This window comes from Bubalus kerabau, chromosome 21, assembly GCF_029407905.1.
Source record: "Bubalus kerabau isolate K-KA32 ecotype Philippines breed swamp buffalo chromosome 21, PCC_UOA_SB_1v2, whole genome shotgun sequence".
Taxonomy (NCBI): Eukaryota; Metazoa; Chordata; class Mammalia; order Artiodactyla; family Bovidae; genus Bubalus; species Bubalus kerabau.
In genome coordinates, this window is record NC_073644.1 from 64,309,349 (window position 1) to 64,333,257 (window position 23,909).

Here is a 23,909-nt window from a genome sequence, read left to right on the forward strand (position 1 = left end):
CTTAAGGCGGCTCAGGTCTAATATGACAAATCCCAGAAAACAAGCCTTGTAAAAACCAAAGTGTTTTCAACTAACTTAATTGTGTCCCAGAACAAAACTCCATCATATTCATAAAGATACAAGAATATCCAGTTTTCGACAAGATAAAATTCATAATGACTAGCTTACAAACAAGTGACCAGGTGTGCAAAGAAGCAGGAAAATATGACCCATAAGAGAAAACCATAAAGCTGAGACAAATGATACAGATGATAGAATTAGTTGACAGGTACATGTAAGTAGCCATTGTAATTACGTTTCATATAGTCATGAAGATAAAGCAGATTTAGGAGTGACATCGAAGATACATACATATCTTTTGTATGTTTGTATACATATCTTTTGTGTGTTTGTATGTGTATATAAGTATGTGTACCCACATATAACCAGATCTAACTTAGAGGTGAAAAGTACACTGGATAGAATTAACAGGAGATTAAACACTGCAAAAGAAAAGATTAGTGAGCCTGAAACCACAGCTTGCCGGAATTTGTGGAATGCAGTTAAAGCAGTACTTAGACGGAAGTTTATAGCATTTAAATGTATATATTAAGAAAAGGAAAAGTGACCTCAGCTTCCATGTTAAGAAAATAGAAAATAAGTAAAAATTAATCCTAAAATTAGTAAGAGAAATAAGAATCATAAGAACAGAAATAAATGAAACCGTCAACAGAAAAACAATAGAGAATGAAACCAAAACCGGTTTTTTTGTGATGTTTGATAAAATTGGTAATGTAATTAGACTGATAAAAGTTTATGTCTCCTAAACTAATGAAGTAAAAACAAAAATAAACAAATGGGGCCTAATTAATCACAAAAGCTTTTGCACAGTGAAGGAAACCAGAAACAAAGCAAAATGGCAACCTGCAGAATGGGAGAAAATATTTGCAAACAATGTGGACTGAAAGGGATTAATTTCCAAAATTTATACACAGCTTATACAACTCAGTATGGGCAGAAGACCTAAATAGACATTTCTCCAAAGAAGACATGCAGATGGCCAACAGGTATATGAGAGAATGCTGAGCATCAATAATTGTTAGAAAAGCGCAAATCAGAACTGCAGTGAAGTATCACCTCACTCCTGTCAGAATGGCCATCATTGGAAATTCCACAAGTAGTAAATGCTGGAAAGGTTGTGGAAAAAAAGGAATGCTCCTGCACTGTTGATGGGAATGTAAATTGGTGGAACCACTAAGGAGAATAGTATGGCGGTTCTTTAAAAAACTAAAAATAGCATTACCATAGAATCCTGCAATCCCACTCCTGGGCATATATCCAGAGAAAACCCTAATTTGAAAAGATACATGCACCCCAGTGTTAATTGCAGAACTGTTTACAATAACCAATACATGTAAGCAGCCCAAGTGTCCATCAACAGATGAATAAAGAGGATGTGGTGTGTCTATATACATATACCAATGGAATATTACTCAGCCATAAAGAGAATGAGATAATGCCATTTGCAGTCACCTGGATGGACCTAAAGATTATCAGACTAAGAGAAGTAAGCCAGGCAGAGAAGGACAGTATCATAGGATAATGCTTACATGTGATATCTTAAATACAAATGAACTTATTTACAGAAGAGGAAAAAAAAGTCATGTTACCAATATCAGGAATGAGAGAGGTGATAATTACAAACTTTTATTAATATTAAAAGTATAATAAGAAACTATTGTGGACAACTTTATGTCAACTATACGAAAAATTAAATGAGCAAGCCTTTAAAAGGTCAGACTCCAAAGTTAACTCAAGAATAACTATATAATGGAATAACATAGTCCAAACTCTAGTATAAAGTTGAAATTGAAGTTAAATACCCGTTCCCTGCAAAAAAGCAAAAAACAAAGACCAGAAAAAATAAGAGCCCAGGTCCAGAAGTCTACACTGAGAAATTCGATCACTATCGTGGTGATCAGTGCACTTAGTTTTTAGCTCATTTATAGGTGTGTATATGTCACATCTTATCAAATTGCCATGTGCCAAGTGATCAGAGAGGAAAAGAATGTTTTAAATCATTGTGCTGTGGTCAGGTTTCTCTCTCAGCTTGAGACACTTGTTCTCGCTGTCCATCTTTTCTCTCAGATCACGCAAGAGAGGCCTTAAATCTGTAGGATATTTCTAAAGGAGGAGTTGTAACAGTGGATCCAACTGTAAATTGATGGACATTGATTCCTTGTGTGATGTGAATATTTATTAGAGCATAGACAATTTGAATGCCTGTGATTTGAGAAGTTTCAGAATTGACAGAGCTAAAATAATTTGCGTCATAGAATAAGGAAGTCTGATGCAAAGGGCTGTGCCCCTGGCTGGCGTCCGAGCTGTCAGTTACTTGCCCCTCTCCGGGTTCCCCAGAGCCCGGGTGGCCCACAGCTTCGTTCTGAGGCTGCGCCTGAGCTGGGGGCACCTGGCAGGGGGAAGCAGTCAGCAAGGACATTTAAATCCAGAGCAGAGGAGAGCGATTTGATTCAGACTGGGGTGTTAGGGCTTTCCTGGGACAGACTAACCTTGATAGCTTCTCGGACTGTTCAGGCCCTGTGGAATTTTTCTAAGGGGGGAGTAAAAAGCCAGTCTCTGTTGATATCCCATATTTTTCTCTTATGGTGCCGCGTCCAGCCTCAGCCCGCCCTCTCGGGGACCTCCTAGCCCTCTCTGTCTGCTCTGGGCGTTTTCAGGGCTGTGGAGGGTTGAAGGGCTGCTCCTTATGTACTGCTGTTGTCTTTTTCTTCAGTGTAATCTCTCCCAGGTCCATACACACGTGACAGGTGAGGGAATGTCCTTGAATCCACACGCAGATGTGGCCCAACAAAATGCCTGCGTCTTTGTATTCATGTGTGTGTGGTGTGTAAGTATTTACAACAGATCCCTTGTTAGAGAATGTTAGTGTATTACAGTCATGGAAATTGGATTTGGGAAATCCAGTTGCCCAGTGTCTTATTATTTTTAGCCTTGCACAGGCCTTTCCCTCTCTTCTGAATCTCTTCTTCTGTCCCCCTTCCTTCGAGGAGGAGACTGTACTGTGGAAAACGGAACTGACGCTGGGAGCCTGGGCATCTTTCTGTCTGAGGCTCAATGCACTTAGCAGATCAGGGCAAGTGGGTGGCTGTGGGCAGATCCAGCACTGGCAGGCTCTGTCAAGTCACATCTAGTTTGAAGTCTCCTGGGCTTCCTATCCCATTGTGGGAATGTCAGCATTGGGTAGACAGGCAACTCAGTGGAGCTCTCCACAGAGGACGCTAGCTGTGAGGTTGTTTACTAGGCCAGAGTTCAAAAAGCTGAAACCCTTTTAGATTTCATTCTCGCCCAATGCCAGGAGATTCATGTAGTGTACAGTATGTATTTTATAAAGCACTCTGATATACTTGGAGAAAGAGGAAGTGAAATTCAAACCCACTGGTTTTGTTATTTGCAAACATTTTTGCCCAAAGGTATGTATTCAGTTCAGTCACTCAGTTGTGTCTGACTCTTTGCGACCCCATGGACTGCAGCACACCAGGCATCCCTGTCCATCACTAACTCCCGGAGCTTACTTAAACTCATGTCCATCGAGTTGGTGATGCCATCCACCATCTCACTCTCTGTCATCCCCTTCTCCTCCTTCCTTCAATCTTTCCCAGCATCAGGGTCTTTTCCAATGAGTCAGTTCTTGGCATCAGGTGGCCAGAGTATTGGAGCTTCAGCTTCAGCATCAGTCCTTCCAGTGAACACTCAGGACTGATTTCCTTTAGGATGGACTGGTTAGATCTCTTTGCAGTCCAAGGGACTTTCAAGAGAATTCTCCAACACCACAGTTCAAAAGCATCAATTCTTTGGTGCTCAGCTTTCTTTATGGTCCAACTCTCACATCCATACATGACCACTGGAAGAACTATAGCTTTCACTAGATGGACCTTTGTTGGCAAAGTAATGTGTCTGCTTTTTAATATGCCATCTACGTTGGTCTTAACTTTTCCTCCAAAGAGCAAGCATCTTTTAATTTCATGGCTGCAGTCACCATCTGCAGTGATTTTGGAGCCCCGAAAAATAAAATCTGTCTCTGTTTCCATTTTTTGCCATCTATTTGCCATGAAGTGATGGGACCGGATGCCATGATCTTAGTTTTCTGAATGTTGAGCTTTAAGTCAAGTTTTTCACTCTCCTCTTTCACTTTCATCAAGAGGCTCTTTTGTTCTTCACTTTCTGCCATAAGGGTGGTGTCATCTGCATATCTGAGGTTATTGATATTTCTCCTTGCCATCTTGATTCCAGCTTGTGCTTCTTCTAGCCCAGCATTTCTCATGATATACTCTGCATATAAGTTAAATAAGCAGGGTGACAATATACAGCCTTGACGTACTCCTTTTTCTATTTGGAACCAGTCTGTTTTCCATGTCCAATTCTAACGGTTGGTTTCTTGACCTGCATACAGATTTCTCAGGAGGCAGGTCAGGTGGTCTGGTATTCCCATTTCTTTCAGAATTTTCCACAGTTTGTTGTGATCCACACAGTCAGAGGCTTTGGCGTAGTCAGTAAAGCAGAAGTGGATATTTTTCTGGAACTCCCTTGCTTTTTCAATGATCCAACGGATGTTGGCAATTTGAGCTCTGGTTCCTCTGCCTTTTCTAAAACCAGCTTGAACATCTGGAAGTTCACAGTTCATGTATTGCTGAAGCCTGGCTTGGAGAATTTTGAGCATTACTTTACTAGCGTGTGAGATGAGTGCAATTGTGCGGTGGTTTGAGCATTCTTTGGCATTGCCTTTCTTTGGGATTGGAATGAAAACTGACCTTTTCCAGTCCTGTGGCCACTGTCGAGTTTTCCAAATTTGCTGGCATATTGAGTGCAGCATTTTCACAGCATCATCTTTCAGGATTTGAAATAGCTCAACTGGAATAGCATCACCTCCACTAGCTTTGGTCGTAGTGATGCTTCCTAAGGCCCACTTGACCTCACATTCCAGGATGTTTGGCTCTAGGTGAGGGATCACACCATCATGATTATCTGGGTCGTGAAGATCTTTTTTGTACAGTTTTTCTGCATATTCTTGCCACTTCTTCTTAATATCTTCTGCTTCTGTTCGGTCCATACCATTTTTGTCCTTTATCGAGCCCATCTTTGCATGAAATGTTCCCTTGGTATTTCTAATTTTTTTGAAGAGATCTCTAGTCTTTCCCATTCTATTGTTTTCCTCTATTTCTTTGCATTGATCACTGAAGAAGACTTTCTTATCTCTCCTTGCTATTCTCTGGAACTCTGCATTCAAATGGGTATATCTTTCCTTTTCTCCTTTGCCTCTTTTCACAGCTATTTGTAAGGCCTCCTCAGACAACCATTTTGCCTTTTTCCATTTCTTTTTCTTGGGGATGCTCTTGATCCCTGTCTCCTGTACAATGTCAGGAACCTCTGTCCATAGTTCTTCAGGCACTCTATCAGATCTAATCCTTTGAATCTATTTGTCATTTCCAGTGTATAATGGTAAGGGATTTGATTTAGGTCATACCTGAATGGTCTAGTGGTTTTCCCTACTGTCTTCAATTTAAGTCTGAATTTGGCAATAAGGAGTTCATGATCTGAGCCACAGTCAGCTCCCAGTCTTGTTTTTGCTGACTGTATAGAGCTTCTCCATGTTTGGCTGCAAAGAATATCAATCTGATTTTGGTGTTGACCATCTGGTGATGTCCATGTGTAGAGTCTTGGGTTGTTGAAGACGGTATTTGCTATGACCAGTGTGTTCTCTTGGCAAAACTCTGTTAGCCTTTGCCCTGCTTCATTCTGTACTCCAAGGCCAAATTTGCCTGTTACTCCAGGTATGTATTGGGAGGGGGTCAGATAGTTGTTGGATTTTCTTGAGACCTATCTTTGGTGTTGCTGCTCTTCCTTTTTCCTTCTCCAGTAGATATTTGACATCTACCAAAACCACTTGGCATTTACATTAGTTTTAATATTCTTAAGAATACAGTCTCTTGAATCTGTTTCTTCTGCTAGCCCTTGGCAACTACAGCAAACTTCCAAATAAATAAGACCTCCTGGCTTGGGACCTGTTCAGGGGCACGTGCCCCCATCAGTTTGTGAGTGTGGCCTTCAGCGCTCTTTGATAAATAGTCAGTGTCTAGTACTGAGAAGTATTCTTCTTCTCATTTATACAACTCCGTCACTTAGTAGTCCAGTGATTCTCCCATTCAGTTGATGGGACTTGTCTGAATGTCATTCTTCCAAATTTATTCCATCTGGGAAATGAGACCTCTTCAGATCTCACTTCTCTGTCTGCGTCTCAGTGCATCTTTGTCTGTCTCCCTCCCTGATTTACAGGCACTGCAGCAAACCATCCTTCTTAGACTGGCATTAATTACCTGTGAAGGCTTAGCTATGTTTATAGAGTAGTATTTTCTTGCTAGAAAAGTCATTCATTTTTAATCTCCTTGATACTCAATGTACATTGAATATCTGTAGGAGAAAGACTATCAGGGTAATCACATTAAAACTGATTAGTTTCGTTAAATGCCAGCTCTTGAATGTTATCTTTCTATATCAGTCTGTATAATATTTTCTTCTTAGTATACTTAAATTAAGTCTCTCATTCATTAAAATCTTGAAGTCATTTCTTTTTTAAATGTAAAGTGAAATTGTGAAGGAAAGAGCAGAAAACAAAACTTGGGTTTACAGCACACAAGTTAAAATGGCTTTTTCCCTGGGGTTTTAAGGAAAAAGTTCTTCTTCACTTATATGAAAAAGAACATGTGGAGGTAGATATAGTAAATCTTATCATGGTGTATTACTGCCGGTTTCAGATTCTCTTAATTGTAAATTAGAGCCTCAGTTATCATTTAGACGGTTCTAGTATAATTCTTTTCCATTGTCCAGGTAATTTATCTGCTATGCTGATGAGTAGCAAAACACCCATTTCTTTAAGACTAAGCTGTTTGTTTGTGCTTGTTGTAGGCAAACCGCACAGCACTGGTAGCTCTGAGCGGATCCAGCTCTCAGGAACCTACAGCGTCCGTAAAGGCAGGATGCACTTGCCAGTGAACCGATGGGCCAGACGTCAAGTCATCCTGTGTGGGACCTGCCTGATCGTGTCGTCTGTGAAGGACAGCGTGGCCGGGAAGATGCACGTGCTGCCGCTCATCGGTGGCAAAGTAAGTAGAAAACAAGCCAAGCAGGGCAGGCTTTCCCGCCTCCTGAGGAGCTTTGCTTTGAGCCGTCCCTGTAGTGAGGGGCGGACGGTTTTCACTCATCATTCCTCTCGTGCCTCCGTCAGGGGGCATTTTGGGTGGTGGAGTTTTGGAATACATCACTGCCATTGGCTCACACGAGGCCTGCTGACGCTCGCTTCATTAGTGTGTGTATCTTGGGGCTTCCCTGGTGGCTCAGACCGTAAAGGATCTGCTGGCAGTGCAGGAGACCCGGGTTCAGTCCCCGGGTCAGGAAGAGCCCCTGGAGAAGGGAATGACTACCCACTCCAGTATTCTTGCCTGGAGAATTCCGTGGACAGAGGAGCCTGGCGGGCTGCAGTCCACGGGCTCACAGAGTTGGACACACTGAGCGACTAACACTTTCACTTTTTCCCTCAGTTTCTCGTGCCTCATGGTTACGAGACTGAAAATAGAGCAACTGGAATTTCACTGTTACATTTTAGACTGTTGGTGATTATTTACGAGAAGATATCTTTTGATATTGTGATAACATATTTTGTAGTGTAGTATAGTGATCCCTGGATTCCCTGGTGGCTCAGACGGTAAAGTGTCTTTCTACAATGCGGGAGACCGGGTTTGATCCCTAGGTTGGGAAGCTCCCCTGGAGAAGGAAATGGCAATCCACTCCAGGACTATTGCCTGGAGAATCCCATGGACAGAGCAGCCTGGTAGGCTACAGTCCATGCGGTCTCAAAGAGTCGGACACGACTGAGCGACTTCACTCTCTCACTCTCATAGTGATCCCCAGGTCCATGACTTTAGGATCATTCAGGCGTGCTTATTGAAGGTTAGACTCTTAGGCAGGAATCTCTGATTCTGCTTTGCCTCACCTCTCTGCTTGTGTTTTTGTGACCAGTGGGGTTAGCATGCTTAGTTTATCACTACAGCTAGTCATGACTTTTGAACCTGAAATGCGTCTCCTTTCAGAGAAAGCCCATGATCCAGCTGATAGATACTCCCAGCATACTGACTGCTTTCCTTTGGACATGTTAGCTATTTTATTTCTATCATTTACAAAATAGAAAGAAAGAGGTTGCGTCGGAAGATGTTCTATTCTTGTCTTTGCCAGATTTATTTATAAACCCCAAGCATTGGTAAGAGTATCATTACCATAATTACATGTCAGTATTTCCTGATTTTTAAATGATATGACAACCTGTTAATAAAGGGAAAGGCAAATTTAGATTTTAAAAAACAGATTTTTGGAAATCAGGACCATATTAAGAATTGTTTTCTTGGGCTTCCGTGGTGACTGACTGGTAAAGAATCTGGCTGCCAGTGCCAGAGACATGGGTTCAATCCCAGGTCCAGGAAGATCCCACGTGCCACAGAGCAGCTAGGCCCGTGAGCCTGTGCTCTAGACTCACACCTGCTGAAGCCTGCACGCTCAGAGCCTGTTCCCCACGAGAGGCACCAGGGCCTCGGCGCTGCAGCGAGGAGCAGCCCTCGCTCTCCACACGCAGCAGTGGAGACCCGGCACAGCCGAAAATAAAAATAAATAAATAAGTGATTTTTTTTAAAGTCTTAAAAAATTTTTTTTTCATTACCATTTTCCCCCTGAACAGGCATGGGAAAGGAATCAGGACATGGAAATTAAAAAGAGAGGAATATAAACTAAATATAAAGTAATTTACTGTGTTAAAGTAATTTTTTTTTAACTGGTAAACGTTTGATTTGTTGATTTCAGGGATTAGAAATCAAGAGGGAAAGAAAAGACCAGATGTGTGCAGTAGTAAATGGTGTTTTGTTCACCTGCTGGGTAGCCCAACTTCATTCATGAGTTTAAGTTGTTCTTTCCGTATGCGTAAACAGCCCATGTCAATTCCCGCCCGCCCCCCCAACTATTATCTATTCTAGTCTTAATTCTAATACTTGATTGTTAAAAAATAGATGTGGCTGGTCTGTGAGGCATGTTTAGGTCTGTTTCATTCGTCTGTTTTGAAACTTTGGCTTCTTAACTTCTGTCTGAGCATTGAATTAGTGGCAATTTGGATGGATGAATTACTGAAAACTCAGTCATTACTTAAACTCAGTTATTACTTCCATAACTCATCATTGAAAACGCATGTTTAACATTTGATGCCCCGATAGGTCAACAGTCTGTTTCTTACTTCTCTATGATGTTGGGCATTTGCAGAGGCAAATTTAATATAACTATTTATTAAATACCCTCTATAGGGAAGCCACTTTGCTTGGCATCCCAGAAATACCAAGATGGGTAAGTCACCATCTCTGCCTTTGAATAGCTTATAATTACTATCTGGAAGTGAAGGATGGACCACAATATGTGCTCCACAGAGCTGCAAGAACATAGTGTGGGAGATAGTGGAAGGGGAGATTCCGTCTTGTGGGGTGAATCAGGGGGCTTGTGATGAAGGAGGTAGCAGTTAGGGTAGAACGCAAAGAGCGAAAAATCTCTTGCCATCTGAGGAAGATGGTCAGAAAGCTGATTGTGCTCTGAGAAGCAGCCACAGGAAAGCAGTGGTGTTTAGGTAAGGTCAGAGGATCCAGTTGTAATTAGCATTTTCATTCAGAGCTAGAGGCTTGTTCTGTTTCCCAGGCCTGTTATTGGATGCCTGTTATTCTACCATTGAGTGAATTGAAAGTTAATAGCTTCTGTTTCTCACACACAAACCTTGTAAAACCTGTTTTGTGCTACGCCTTTAAAATAATGGAGTATGTTGAAAAATTGAGTCTTTTAAAACCTGTTACCAAGTTAGGAAAAAATAATTCACTCTTTGCGGTGTGAGTTTTCTTTAATCTGTGTTCCTTTTCTCATTCTGTTCTGTTGTTAAAAAACTGAGAATGGAAGGAATTTTTGTTTTGTTTTGTTTAATTTATATAGGAGCTAGAAATGGGGTGTGAGATGGATGGGTCATAACCCAGCTGTGATTCCTGTAATAGTGAAACTTGATACAGTACTTGAGCATGATCATTAGTTTACATTTTCAAATGTAGAATTCAAATATGAAGTTAAATAAAGCCTTATTAAAACTTCATTGTTGAAAAACATTTAATAAATAAATTTTTGTTCACTGTGCAATTATTGTATTTAATTTCTCCTTTAAAATTTAACATAAAATTTAGATAACTTATTTAAACTAATCCCTGAGGTAGTATTTGTCAAGTCATAAAGCATAATAAGTTGAGTAACTGTAACTTATTACTCAGTTTAGAAATCACAGCAGTATCAATACTAGTGTTTCTGCCGGAGTTCTCTTTTTACCTGTCACATTACCTCCTCCTAACCTAGAGAAATCCACTGTCCTAGGATAGGTATTCATTATTCTCTTACTTTTTTGAAATAAATTTTATCACATGACTTTGCTTTGAGCTTATAAAACTGGGGTCACCCTGTTTGTAGTTTCCTGTGATTGAGTTTTTCGCTCAGTATCGTGTCTCATAGTAAGAGTCCATGTTGCTTGCTGTAGATCCTGGTCATTTCTCTATAAGGTTACACTCTGTAAATGTTCCAGGTTTCCAGAATTTCTCAAGTTATTTTCCTGTTGATTGACATTTGTGCTGCTTCTAGTTTGTTATGAAAAATTCTCCTGAGATGGCCTTATTTTGATATGCCTCCTGGTATACAAGTAGTTTTCCTAGAGCAGCAGTTCTTAACTCTTGTTGCTGTGCCTGAAGGGACATTTGGTAATACGTACAAGCGTTTTGATTGTCAAATGAATGGATAGTCAGTTGACATAAGCTTAGTTATGCTGTGGTAACAAAACGCCCAGATCTCAATACCCAACAGTTATTTCTCGCTCACATTATTTGTCCAGTGTGAGCTGGTGGAGATTTCTTTTTTCAAATGATTACGTAGGGACTCAGCCTGATGGAGGCCCTGTCTCTTACAATGTTGTAACACGTGGCTTCCTTCGCTGCTTAGGCAGGGGAAGAGGCACCTGTAGAGTCATTCGCTGGCTCTTATTGGAGAAGCGACACATGGAGCTTCTGCCCCTGGCTCACTGACCAGACTAGTCACATGAGTCCACCTGAACTGCAAAGACTCTGGGAAAAACAGATGGTGTGCTCGGTTAATACTAGTATCTTTTGCTGCAGGGGGACACTATTGGCATTTAAAGTGCAGGGACTCAGAGTAAGATGTCATGCAGAAATATTAGGCAGTGTACACAAAAACTATTCAACCCAAAATTTCTGTGATGCCTATCTTGAGAAATACTGCTCTTAAGAACGCAGTTGCTGGACTCTAGGGCACATATGCACATTTACTCTTACAAGGTGATATCCAGTTGTTTTCCAAGGTTGTTGCACCATTTCACACTCACATTGGTATACAAGTGTTCCTGTTTCTCTCCATCGTCACCAGACTTTATTAAGGTGTGACTGATACACAACATACTGTACATTCTGTTAACAGCAACATGCTCCTTTGTACCCTTCTGTCCTGCTTTTCTGCTCACTCCTGATGCTGCTGCTAAGTCGCTTCAGTCGTGTCTGACTCTGTGCCACCCCATAGACGGCAGCCCACCAGGTTCCCCTGTCCCTGGGATTCTCCAGGCAAGAACACTGGAGTGGGTTGCCATTTCCTTCTCCAATGCATGAAAGTGAAAAGTGAAAGTGAAGTCGCTCAGTTGCGTCTGACTCTTAGCGACCTCATGGACTGCAGCCCACCAGGCTCCTCCGTCCATGGGATTTTCCAGGCGTGGATACTGGAGTAGGGTGCCATTACCTTCTCCGTCTGCTCACTCCTACCCATTCTCAAAAAACAAACTGATTTCTGTCAATGCAGATTAGTTTAAATAGCATTTTTAAAAAATTATATTTTCTTTTTGACGTATAGAAATATGGTTGATTTTTGAGTATTAATCTTATATCCAGTCACCTTACTAAATTTTCTTATTTTTTCTAAAGTCTGTGGATTTTTTCATGTTTGCTGTGTAGCTAATCATTTCATATTCAGATAATGGCAGTTTTTTTTCTTCCTCAGTACATTTCTTTGTCTTTTTGTAATGGCCAGCACTCTAGTACAGTATTGAGCAGAAAAAGTAAGAGAGTGATATCACATCATTAACACTGAAGTGTGCCTTAGATAAATACCCTTTGTTGGCTTAAGTGAGTTATCTGTGTTCTTAGTTTGATAAAGAGTTTTTATCATGAATGATGAATGGGAGGAGAATGTTACCAGAAGCTTTTTCTGCAACTGTGGGGGTGACCATATGACTTTCTTTTTTTAATCTGTTAACGTGATTCACGATTTTATAGTTCCAATAACATTAAACCATCTTTCCTGAGGTAAAGCCAACGTTTGTTCTTGATATATTTTTTTCCATATTGCTGAATTCTGATGCAACATTTTGTTCAAGGTAAGTATTCATGACTAAGGTTGACCTTTAATTTTCCTTTCTGTTACTGGTCTGATCTGTTTTGGGTTATACTGGCCTCATGCAATAGTTTGGGGTCTATTTCTTTTCTTGTTTGGTGGATTAGTTTGCAATGGTCTATTTCTTGGATTTTTTATAAAACTCACCTACAAAATCATATGGTCCTGATCGTTTCTTGATAATTAAGAAAGTACTAATTTATTTTAATGGTAATAAAACTACCTATGTCTGATGTTTTTTCTTGACTTGGTGTTGGACTTCCCCGGTGGCACTAGTGGTAAAGAACCTCAGGGACGTGGGTTCGACTCCAGGGCGTCCCACGGGCAGAGGAGCCTGGCAGGCTACCACCATAGCGTCACAAAGCAGGCATGACTGAAGTGGCTTAGCATTACCAAAATATGTTTTTCAAAAAACTTGCCACAAAATTATTTATAATAATCTCTCTTTAATCCCTGCTTAATATGTTGTCTTCCTTTTCATTATTAATATATATTTCTTCAATTGATATCATTGATCAATATCAGTTGATATTCAATTTTGTTAGCCTTTTCAAAGAATCACTGTTTTGCTTTGTTAATATTCTCTATTGTGCATTTGATTTTCATTTTATTAACTTCTGCTTTTTATTATCACCTTCCTTCTGCTTGAGTTCACTTTTTTCCCTAAGTTTACTAGATGCATGGCCAATTAAATTAATTTTCGGCCTTCTTTTCTAATATGAGTATTTAAAATAAAATTTTCTCTGTGTACCTGCTTTTTATTACAGTCCATAAATTTCAATATGTAATATTTTTAATGGTGTAATTCTGAGAATTTCTAAATTTTGACTCCAGTTTCTTTTTTTTTAACCTGTTAATTGTTTAGAAGTATATTAATTTTCTAAACTGATTTTTAATTTATTTATTACTGATTTTTAATTTGACTTTATTTTGGTCCCGGAACATAGTCTGTGTGATATTGATCTTTTCGAATGGTTTTGCATTTTCTTTGTGACTTGATTTGTGGTCATTTTTGTAAACAAGAGATAGGAAAACATTCATTCTTTAAGTAAAACATTGGTGTTTGTGTAATATCATGTTACTTTATTATTTGGACTTTTTCTCCTTATGAAGAATTTACTGGGAGTAGAAATTTGATTTGACTATATCACTGCATTATTGGGACTTGAAATTTCTCATGGTAGGCTTTTACTTCAGGTTAATCTCAATTTCACAATAAACTAAAAGAAAAAAAAAAAACTTAACATGCTTGAAAACCTCTTTTTAAAAAGGCATGTAATTCAGAGCAATACAAAAGTCCCCTAAGTGAAAATCCACCTGCAGTAAAAATTCTTCAGTAAAATCTTAACTGCAGGTCCTCCTAAGAGGAAGTAAGAACCTTGAGAGTAGAGAAGGATAAGAAAGGTAGTCTGTTCCAGTCTGAAACAGGAAGATGAGAATTTCACTATTGAGGGGAAATCTAATGAAGGTAAAACCCCCTTTTTGGTTTCCTTGTGATTCAAATTGGCTGGTCAGACTTGGGAACTTACATGCTTGAAGCATGCTTGAAGCAGTGAGGGGCGCCCAGAGCCCTGTGTCTCGCTGGTTCAGGGAGGAGGTGATGAGCTACGTGCATGTCCTGCTTTCTGATGCGCTTTTCTCACTGTTTGTTTTTACAGGTAGAAGAAGTGAAAAAGCACCAGCACTGTTTAGCATTTAGTTCTTCTGGACCTCAAAGCCAGACGTACTACATATGTTTTGATACATTCACAGAGTATTTAAGGTGGCTTCGACAAGTCTCCAAGGTAAGCAGGAATTTTGTTCAGCTTCTGGCTGGCTCAAGAGTTGCTTCTGCTTTACAAAATATAGTTATACATTCTTTTTTTTTTTTCTTTTTTTCTTTTTCCTCCAACTACTGCCAGTAGTTAGCAGTGTTTAGTCTTTTTAAAAGCTCACTTTAGCGAAAAGTAGCTTTTAAAAACTTGTGTGTTCATTTGCTATTTTTGTTTATACTTAAAAAAGAATTCAGTACTGTCATTATTATCTTAGTGGTATAGAGACGGAACATGAGGTTAAGAAATTTAAGGGACTGGCCCAGAGTAGGACAACTGGAAAACCACAGAATACCCAGAAAGTGTCACAGATTTCCCCTTTTCCTCTGACCATCTCTTCTTACAAGCAGTCTAATCTTATACTATCTCCCTTTCACCTTTTCAACTTAGGTCTTTTGAATGACTTAATTCTTTTTTTGTCTTAATTATTTTTACCATTTCATAGTCCTCTGTTTAAATAAGATTACCTTGACTTATGAAACAAAATACTTCTGTGTGTGTGTGTGTGTGTACAGGAGCCCATGATAAAGAAATGGTTGTGTTTCGGGTGCTATGTGTAAGGATATTTTCTGCGTCCCCTTTGTAGAAGTTGGTACAGTGGGATACATGGCAGTACTGTGTGCCTTGGTTTTGGGTGTTTATGAAATGATGAAACCTCCCTAGGGTGCAGAAGCATTAAAATGGAATTTGCTTTCATATTTTTGAATTTATAATCCAGTTTGTCATTCAAGTTTGGTATGATTCAGACTGCTGCATGATGTAATTATTTGTCAAGTGAATGAGTAACTTTGAAAGGAATAACTTTGTAAAGCAGTTAAGAGAAAAGATAATATTGTTTAGAAAATTATTCAGAAATACTGGTTGCACTTGAATTACCAGGGAAAAACTGCATTCTCTGGTGATAATGGTTTTCTTAGGAACGTTAGTTTTTCCTTTTAGAGAAAGTGTGGACAGAGTTTAGTTTGATAGAACTGAGAAGATTCTCCCAATCTCGTAGGCAGCTGAAGCTTCCAAATGTACAAGACACTCCCCTACTAGAGAAAATGGGAAGGATGACACTTCTTCAGATATGCTTGTAGAATTAATGTGATGTAAGAGGCAACCAGTATATCCGTCTCATTGTTTTGAAATTACTCTTGTGGTTGCTAATGTGAGGAGACAAATACTATATAATACTGTGCTTTTAACATTAAGTGGTTGTATGGGTTCAAAGCAGTAAGTCGATGGCCCGCACTCTATTCAGAATAAAATGCCAAACTGGTCAAGGTGCTATTTAAATTTCTTTCTGCATGGAAATGTTGATTTTTTTTTAAACTATTTGTGTTGGAATAATCTTCTGTTTACAGAAAAGTTGCAGAAGCAGTATAGTCTCCATATAGTCCTCCTTCAGTTTCCCAAACATCTAATATTACCACGATCCGTATGTCAAAACTAAGTAATGTACTGACGTTGGTACATTACTCTGAATTTATTTATATTCTACCAGTTTCTCCATTAATGTCATTTTTCTGTTCCAAGATTGACTCTAGGGCACTATAGTGCATTTGATTGTCATGTCTCCTTTGTCTGCCCTGGGCTCTGACAGCAGCCTTTTGGAGTGAAGTAATTAAGAATGGCAGACATCAGGGAGAAAGATTTCTTTCTCAAAAGTCAAGGTAGGGGGACAGAGGGCAAATATTTTAATAAATGCAGATTTTAGATAGATACAGTGTCTTCCTTTTCTCCAACCTTAAAAACCAGATACACATTTCAAAAATTTTAGAAGTTATTATAGTTAGTGTATTAAAAGGGAAATGAGTTGTAAGGGGCTGGTTAAAGAGGTTAGGTATTATGGAAGGCATAAGAGTGAGAACTCCCTAGTTGGGTATGAAGCCCGTATAAAATGTGGCCACACTCTTTAAACTTTGTGTGTTGAGGACAGTCCTATGATAGTGCCTTTTCCTTTGACCCAGCTTCCTGGGAGCATGGGTTAGGACTGCTGGGAAGAGAGTGAGAACTCGGCGCTTTGGGGTAGCATGTGTCTGGGCCCCTGGAGTGGCACGGGCTGACGGTCACAGGGCACTTCTGCTTCTGGCTTCCCCTTCCCATTGTCTGTTCTTCCTCACATGTAGCTCTTAGGAATTTACACAGTTTAGTTGCACTAGAAGTTACTATGGAAACAGTTTCTTTTTCTTTTCTTCTTACTGAGAAACAAAACATTCACAGAAAGGATTATCCATATCCTGATGTTTAAATGAGGATTCATTTTAATAATAAGTATCTGAAAGAGAGACAAACCAACACCAGCAAGAAATATCTGAGTTTCTGATTCTTAATGACCGTCCTCACCCATCAGGTTGGAAGGATAGAGAAAAGTGAATTTCAGTGATTTTTTATTTAAAATGAATTAGGTCATTAATTTAAAATGAAAACTATTTTCAGTTGATGCTTCTGGATCTTTGGTACAAGAACAATGTTAATCTTTGTTCTAATTTTTTATTTGATTCTGTGAACATTTATAAAAGGTTATTAATTAGCTGACTTCTACCAAGACAGGCTCTTATATATGTATTATTTTTTAAACTTCATCTTAGGACTTAGTGTTGCTTGCCAGAACAACGGAGAAGGCAATGGCACCCCACTCCAGTACTCTTGCCTGGAAAATCCTTGGACGGAGGAGCCTGGTAGGCTGCAGTCCATGGGGTTGCTAAGAGTCGGACAATACTGAGCGACTTCACTTTCACTTTTTACTTTCATACATTGGAGAAGGAAATGGCAACCCACTCCAGGATTCTTGCCTAGAGAATCCCAGGAACAGAGGAGCCTAATGGGCTGCTGTCTATGGGGTCGCACAGAGTCGGACACGACTGAAGCGACTTAGCAGCAGCAGCAGCCAGAACAACACCCAAGGCTGTCCCTTTAGAGTTTTTAATTTGGATCAGATGTTAGCGGTAGATGCTATGCAGGAAATAGCTCCTTGGGGAGGATTATTTAATACAATATTGATTGTAAAGGCATCCCTGAAATATTAATGCAGGCATGCTTTAAAAAGTCAGCAAACATCCTATTGTATGCAGTGTAAAAAGGACTCTTTCCCCAACATGGATACATGTCCAGTGTTTTTTTTTAATATTTTTAAAAAATTGTTTTAATTATGAAAGTATGATAATGCATTTACAGGAGACTTGGAAAATACAGAACAAAGTTACACGTAGTTCCACTATATATTGCAATTTTTTTAGGTAGGTAACTGAAGATTTTTAGTTGGAGTTTCAGTATCAAACTCTCAAAAATTAATAGAATGGATAAACAAGTAGAAAGGATATAGTAGACCTTATGAGCACTATGAATCAGTTCAACATAGTTAAGATTGATGCAGCTTTCACACAACAGTAGGATACAAATTCTGTTCAAGTTCCTGTAGACTGTAAACCAGGAGACACTGGAACATATCCAGGGACATAAAACAAGGTGCAAAAATTTCTTGGCCTAAAGGTATTGAAATCATACACTCTGTTCTCTTATCACCGCGGAATTAGGTTCAGTTCATTTCAGTTGCTCAGTTGTGTCCAACTCTTTGTGACCCCATGAACCATAGCACACCAGGCCTCCCTGTCCATCATCAGCTCCCAGAGTTGACTCAAATTCATGTCCATCGAGTCAATGATGCCATTCAACCATCTCATCCTCTGTCGTCCCCTTCTCCTGCCCTCAATCTTTCCCAGCATCAGAGTCTTTTCAGATCAGTCAGCTCTTCGCATCAGGTGGCCAAGGTATTGGAGTTTCAGCTTCAACATCAGTCCTTCCAATGAACACCCAGGACTGATAAAGGATGGACTGGTTGGATCTCCTTGCAGTCCAAGGGACTCAAGAGTCTTCTCCAATACCACAGTTCAGAAGCATCAATTCTTCGGTGCTCTTTATAGTCCAACTCTCACATCCATACATGACTACTGGAAAAACCATAGCCTTGACTAGATGGATCTTTGTTGGCAAAGTAATGTCTCTGCTTTTTCATATGCTGTCTAGGTTGGTCATAACTTTCCTTCCAAGGAGTAAGCGTCTTTTAATTTCATGGCTGCAGTCACCATCTGCAGTGATTTTGGAGCCCAAAAAAATAAAGTCTGTCACTGTTTCCCCATCTATTTGCCATGGAATGATGGGACTGGATGCCATTAGTTTAGAAATCAAATATCAAAAGAATATTTTCAAGTGCAGTGTGACATTTACCAAGAACACGTGCAGCGCGGTTTCAGAGTGGTTGGGGGGCAGTGATGTGGGGGTGAGGGGGTAGCTGAGGAAGGGAGTTTCAGAGGCTCTCTAGTCAGATACACGAGTAGCTCTAGACAAGGTGGCCTGACTGTCCACTTTTGTGGCCTGCTTTGTTGCATGGATTTGTTTCAGACATGTTGACTGATCCTGTGGATTCTTTTCAGAGTGAGTCTGCATGTGACTATTGCCTGAAGACATACTTACTTTAAAGTCCTAGTCACTTCTGTAGCGCTGTGCTGTCCCACTGGAAAGTTTGTTTCTTGATTTCAAGGAAGATTAAGGGGATTCAGATCACTGATTTAGTGTTGTGCACGAATCTTGGGTTTTTGGCTTGTTTTTGTTGTATTCCCCCAACCCCATGCAATAAGTATTTAAGTAATTTAATTAAATTAATTGAAGTATGCATGAAAGTGGTTTTAACTTTTCATTACAGGAAATGTTAAATATTCAGAAGTAGAAATAATCGCCCACAGACCTATGACTCAGCTTCCACAGAGGTCGGCCTGTGGCCAGCGGTGTGCATGTGTGTGGCCCCCGACGTGAGTTCACGGGTCGTAAGGCCACATGGCTGGTCCATAGGTCTCTCTCCTTGTTGATCGGTGGTTAACATGGTGCCTGTGGCCGTCACACTGCTCATCTCTCTTTCTTATAGTATCAGTCATAGTATTTTAATTTTCGGTGTTTTCTCTTTTTAATGGGAAAAAAAAAAAGTGACCATGTTGAAGTTGCTGTGATATTTTGGTTCACCCTCAATATGCATAGCATAAGCCAGTCAGAGTCCCATCTCGTGCGAAATTAAAGATCACGTGAAATGATGAGTAAACATCACCCTTTATATAAGAATAAGATACATGGTCAATCACAGTCGAACTTTTGCGTTCATGTACTTAAAAACTGTTTTATTGTCCAGATTTTACTCAGAGTACATCACTAACCAGAGTCAGGGGTTTCTCGTGTAATAGGACTATTTCCAGCATGTAGGTCTGTGTCGTGTGATGTCGCTGCAAGGACCCTTTAAGGTGACTTGGCATCTTGTACACGTTTTACCTCAGCTTGGAGTGTGATGTAGGGAGTGCGCTGCGTTTGTCCGCTTCGCTGGCCGCTTGTCTTCCAGGTTGCGCTGTAGTTGGTTGCGTTGGGGGTGTAAGGGTAAGAAGTTGTACTCTCAGCCCTGTTCTGCTAAGACGCCAAGGGCTTCAAAGGACTTTTATGGGAAGCTCCTCCTTCACATTTTGTACCGGTTGTTTAGATAAAGGATCACGGTCGTTTGATCCTGGCAGTCTATGTCTCTGGTAGAATCTGAAGTAGAATGGGAGTGACATGGATTTTAGTTTATGGTCACCCCTAGACTTAGAATATTGCTTTTGTATCAATTCTGAAGTGAAGGGATGAGAAAAATTTGGAAATGCATTATATGAAGTGTTTAGGGATAGGAAGCATTGAGGAGGTGATGAGCAGGCAGAGTCCTGAGGAGGCATCTTCACCCGGAGGCGCGTTTCAGGGAGAGGAGACGTCTGCAAGCGCAGCTGCGCACCGTATGACGTCAGTGTGACGTCAGCACGTCTGCAGGCGCAGCTGCGCACCGTGTGACGTCAGCACGCCTGCGTGGCGGGGAGCAGGGAAGCGCACGGGAGGAAGTGCTGCCGGTCTGGGTGCTTTCGTGCGTGTTAATTCTATTTTCCTGGGAAAACTCAACTACGTTACCCATTAGTTTAACTGAATTTTCCAACATGGTAATGGATTTGTTCCACAAAAATTCATACTGGGGAGTCTTTCCTTGTTATAGATATAAATAGCAGTTTATGAAATTAGGGAGCTTAGAAATTCTTCTTTGAATTTAAACTGATTTAAACTAATGATAAAGTATTTTGTATTACGTTAAATTTTGTTTTTGTAATAATCAGGTTAGTGAAAATAAAATCTCCTTGCAGTTACAATGCCACTTCATCTTGTTTCCACATCGCTCATCTTCCCGCCCCCCGGCCGGCACCGTGGTGACTATTGGTTCTGAAATCCCAGTTAATATATCTCTAAATAAGGGATTTTTCCTTCATTCTAAGTCATTTCCATTTAAAATTACTTAATTCTCTTTTCTTCACCGTTTTTCAGTCCGCTTTTGTGCTGATGGAAAAGGTAGCTTGTTTCCTTACCGTATCGTGACCGCACCCCGTCTTGGGGAAGCAGCGCTTCTCGAGTGCTTCCGTGCGAGGCTCACCCGGCGTCGCGCCTCCCTCCTCCCGGCCCCCGCCGTGCCTCCGCGGGTCTCTCCGCACCTCTGTTTAGGGCTGGCGGGTGAGGGCAGTGAGGGGGGATGAGAGCGTACTTGCCCCACCCTTGCTCGTGCCAGGCTTCCTTCCAGGCTCCACTTCTAGCATCCAGACTAAAGCAGATGGAAGAAATGTATTGCACATGTGTGTTTTATCTGTATGTTGTTGTTAATCTTTAATAAAACACATTCTAGGTTTCAAGAAAGGAACTTACAGCCATGTTTTAAAGTAACAGTATGTGATTTTAAGATTGGGAAGTAGTTGCCAAAAACATAATGTTCCTTGTAGTTTTCTGGAATAATTGGCTTAACAGTTATTTGGCGTTTTCTTTTAGAGTGGTCTTGGGCCTTCCCTGGCGGCCCAGTGGTTAAGACCACTGGCTCCCACTGCAGGGCCTGGGTTCCCATCAGGAAATAAGATCCTGCGTGCCTCGCAGTGAGGCCAGGAGATGGACTGAGAAATAAGACGGTCTCTTGCCACTTTATTTTTTTTAAGTGTTCTTTAACCTTAAGTTCTAGTCATCATCAAGTGTCTCTTAGTTGAGTGACTTAGCATTTAAGATTTGAGAAGGACCTTGTGAACTTCGAGACGGACTTCTCTCCTAAATAAAAAGGGCTACTGCCTTTCAGAGACCTATGGTGTCTTACAAGACAGTTCTTCCTTAGAAGTGAGCTGAGGTCTTCATCCCTGTACCCTTGGCTCACTGCTCTGGCTTAACCCAAGGTGGTCATTGCAGTCCCTCTCCTGTTTGATGACCTCTTAACTATTAAGTTTCTACGCCTTCCCCCGTGCCTTGGCAATCTACTTGTAGGAGAAACACCTCTGATAATTGCAGCAATGCCCTCATCACTTGGCGCCCAGATTCCTTCTCTCCCTTTTCCTTTGGGTACTGCCATACCGTCTGGAGCACAGAGGATGCGCCCACTGTTGACCATTCTTTAGACGTTATTCCAAAATGAGTGAGTGAGTTATTCATTCGTGAGGTCAGCAGCAGAATCAAAAGACTCTTTGTTTCTCCTCAACCCCAAATTGTTAATAGGTATATTTTGTTAATTATAAAATCATTTAGCCAAGTGAGTTGATGTAGTAGTGACAACAAATAGTGAGAACTCACACTCTGCTGCTTCTTCCTGTGCGCCAGGGTCCGTTCTAGATACGCCCCAGTGTCCCTGTGAGGTAGGTGCTCACGACACTGTACAGGGCCGGGCTTCAGCCAAAGGATGGAGCCCTTGAGGAGGTGTCGTCATCGCCGTCTCACGGGAGGGAATGGGGTATGGGAAGCCCAGCATCGCTTTATGCAGCGAGTTCTGCTGCCTTGCTCCCTTCCTTTTATTTTACTTCAGTGTTTTACAGCCACCTGAAGGGACGAAACAAACCAAACTTCAAATAGCAACTGAGATTTATTTTCTGAAAACATCCAAGGGAAGGCTCAGGGCTCCGTGTGCACGGGTGTCGGTAGCCCTAGGCCGTTCAGTCGTAGGGCAGAAGGTGGTTTGTAGGCAGAGTCTGTAATGCTGCTGAGGGCACCTGAGCACCGTCACCGCACGGGTCACTGACCTTCCTAGAGGATGACCAGGAGGGACTTAAGGAGCCTGAGATGCCTTCTGAGTCACTCAAGGCAGCTTAAGTCGGTTTTGGTGTTAAGGGCACTGCTGTTGTCTAACTCTTCCAAAACCGGTCAAGTCTGGCTGCATCAGGAACTTATCATACGTGGTTAACCAGATCTCTGCATCTGGTCATATTATATTTTGAAGTTCAGTCACTTTCATCTGAGTGTTAGACCAGTGTAAAAATACATGGTGTGCGTCCATGTGAACCGAGGCACTTCAGTTGTGTCTCACTCTCCGTGACTGTAGCCCACCAGGCTCCTCTGTCCATGGGATTCTCCAGGCTAGAACACTGGAGTGGGTTGCCATGCCCTCCTCCTGGGGATCTTCCTGTCCCAGGGATCGAACCTGCATCTCATGTCTCCTGCGTTGGCAGGCAGGTTCTTTACCAGTAGCGCCCCCTGGGAAGCACCCCCCCCCCCCAAATAAATACATGGAGTCTTAAGGGTTTAATTTCCATGATATATTTACTTGGAAGACGCCAGTGTTTGTAACCCAGAGTATTGGATTATCTGCAACTATTCTGAAGAGTTAAATTCTTCTACACACTGGTCTGATTTATTTTATAAAGTAAGGAATACTAGAATAATTGAAAAAATACCAGTGAACTCTCCAGGTTAAGCATACCAAACCTTGTATGTTGGACTGGAACTTAAACATTGAGGTGTTTGTATAATTTGTATTTTAAATAGAAAACCAAGTAGCTTGCTTCTAGACTATTTAGAAATATTTCTGTTTAATGTGAATTTGTTATTTCTTATAATAGAAAGTTCGAATGTAAGATTTTTGTGGTTAGTGATCTTCCCTGTCCTTTGTGGAGAGGAGTGGCCCCCTTGGGTAAGCGCTCACAGGCTCTCCAGTGGTCCCACTCTAAGGAGCTTGTTTACATGTATTCTGCCAATAAGGAAATGAGGAAGGAACTCTGAGTTCAGATTTGATCTCCACCCAAGCTGAGTCCTGTTTTTCTGTTCTTACCGAGAAAAACAATGGGATTTCTGTGTGTGGAAAGGAGGCCACTCAGCCTGGAGACCCGATGAGCAATGCTGGGGGCCTTGGGGACCTTCTCTGAGCCTCTCACCGTGCGTGCGGCTCCAAGAGGGCGAGGCTCCAGGCCTGCGTGTCTGGTTTCCACTGTCCCATGAGCTCCTGGGACACGTCCTGCAGCTCTGCCTCCTCCTGGGGGTGCGGTGGCAGTCCGCACGGGGGCCTGTGAGGACCTGTCCATCTTGTCCCGAGAGGGGACCGTCAGCGCTGGACGGCCGGGGGCTCCGGGTCGGTGCCCTCTGCTCCTCTACACCGTTGCACGTGCCTTTTTGAATTATGCTTGGTAGGCATCTGTGCCCTCAAGGGACCTGTGTTTTGAAGATGATCAGTCCAGGGGCTGTTTTCTAGAGGCAGGTGGTAGACATGCTGAGGGG

At 41.2% G+C, this 23,909-nt stretch overlaps 1 protein-coding gene across 1 annotated transcript in view; it reads left to right on the top strand.

Moving 5' to 3' along the window:
- The window catches only part of PHLPP1 (PH domain and leucine rich repeat protein phosphatase 1), a 223,235-nt gene that overhangs the window by 102,919 nt on the left and 96,407 nt on the right, over positions 1-23,909 (top strand). The window contains exons 2-3 of the mRNA XM_055559318.1: positions 6,961-7,157; positions 14,214-14,339. Of these exons, the coding sequence (XP_055415293.1) occupies positions 6,961-7,157; positions 14,214-14,339 (323 nt within the window). The remainder of the gene's footprint in view (positions 1-6,960; positions 7,158-14,213; positions 14,340-23,909) is intronic.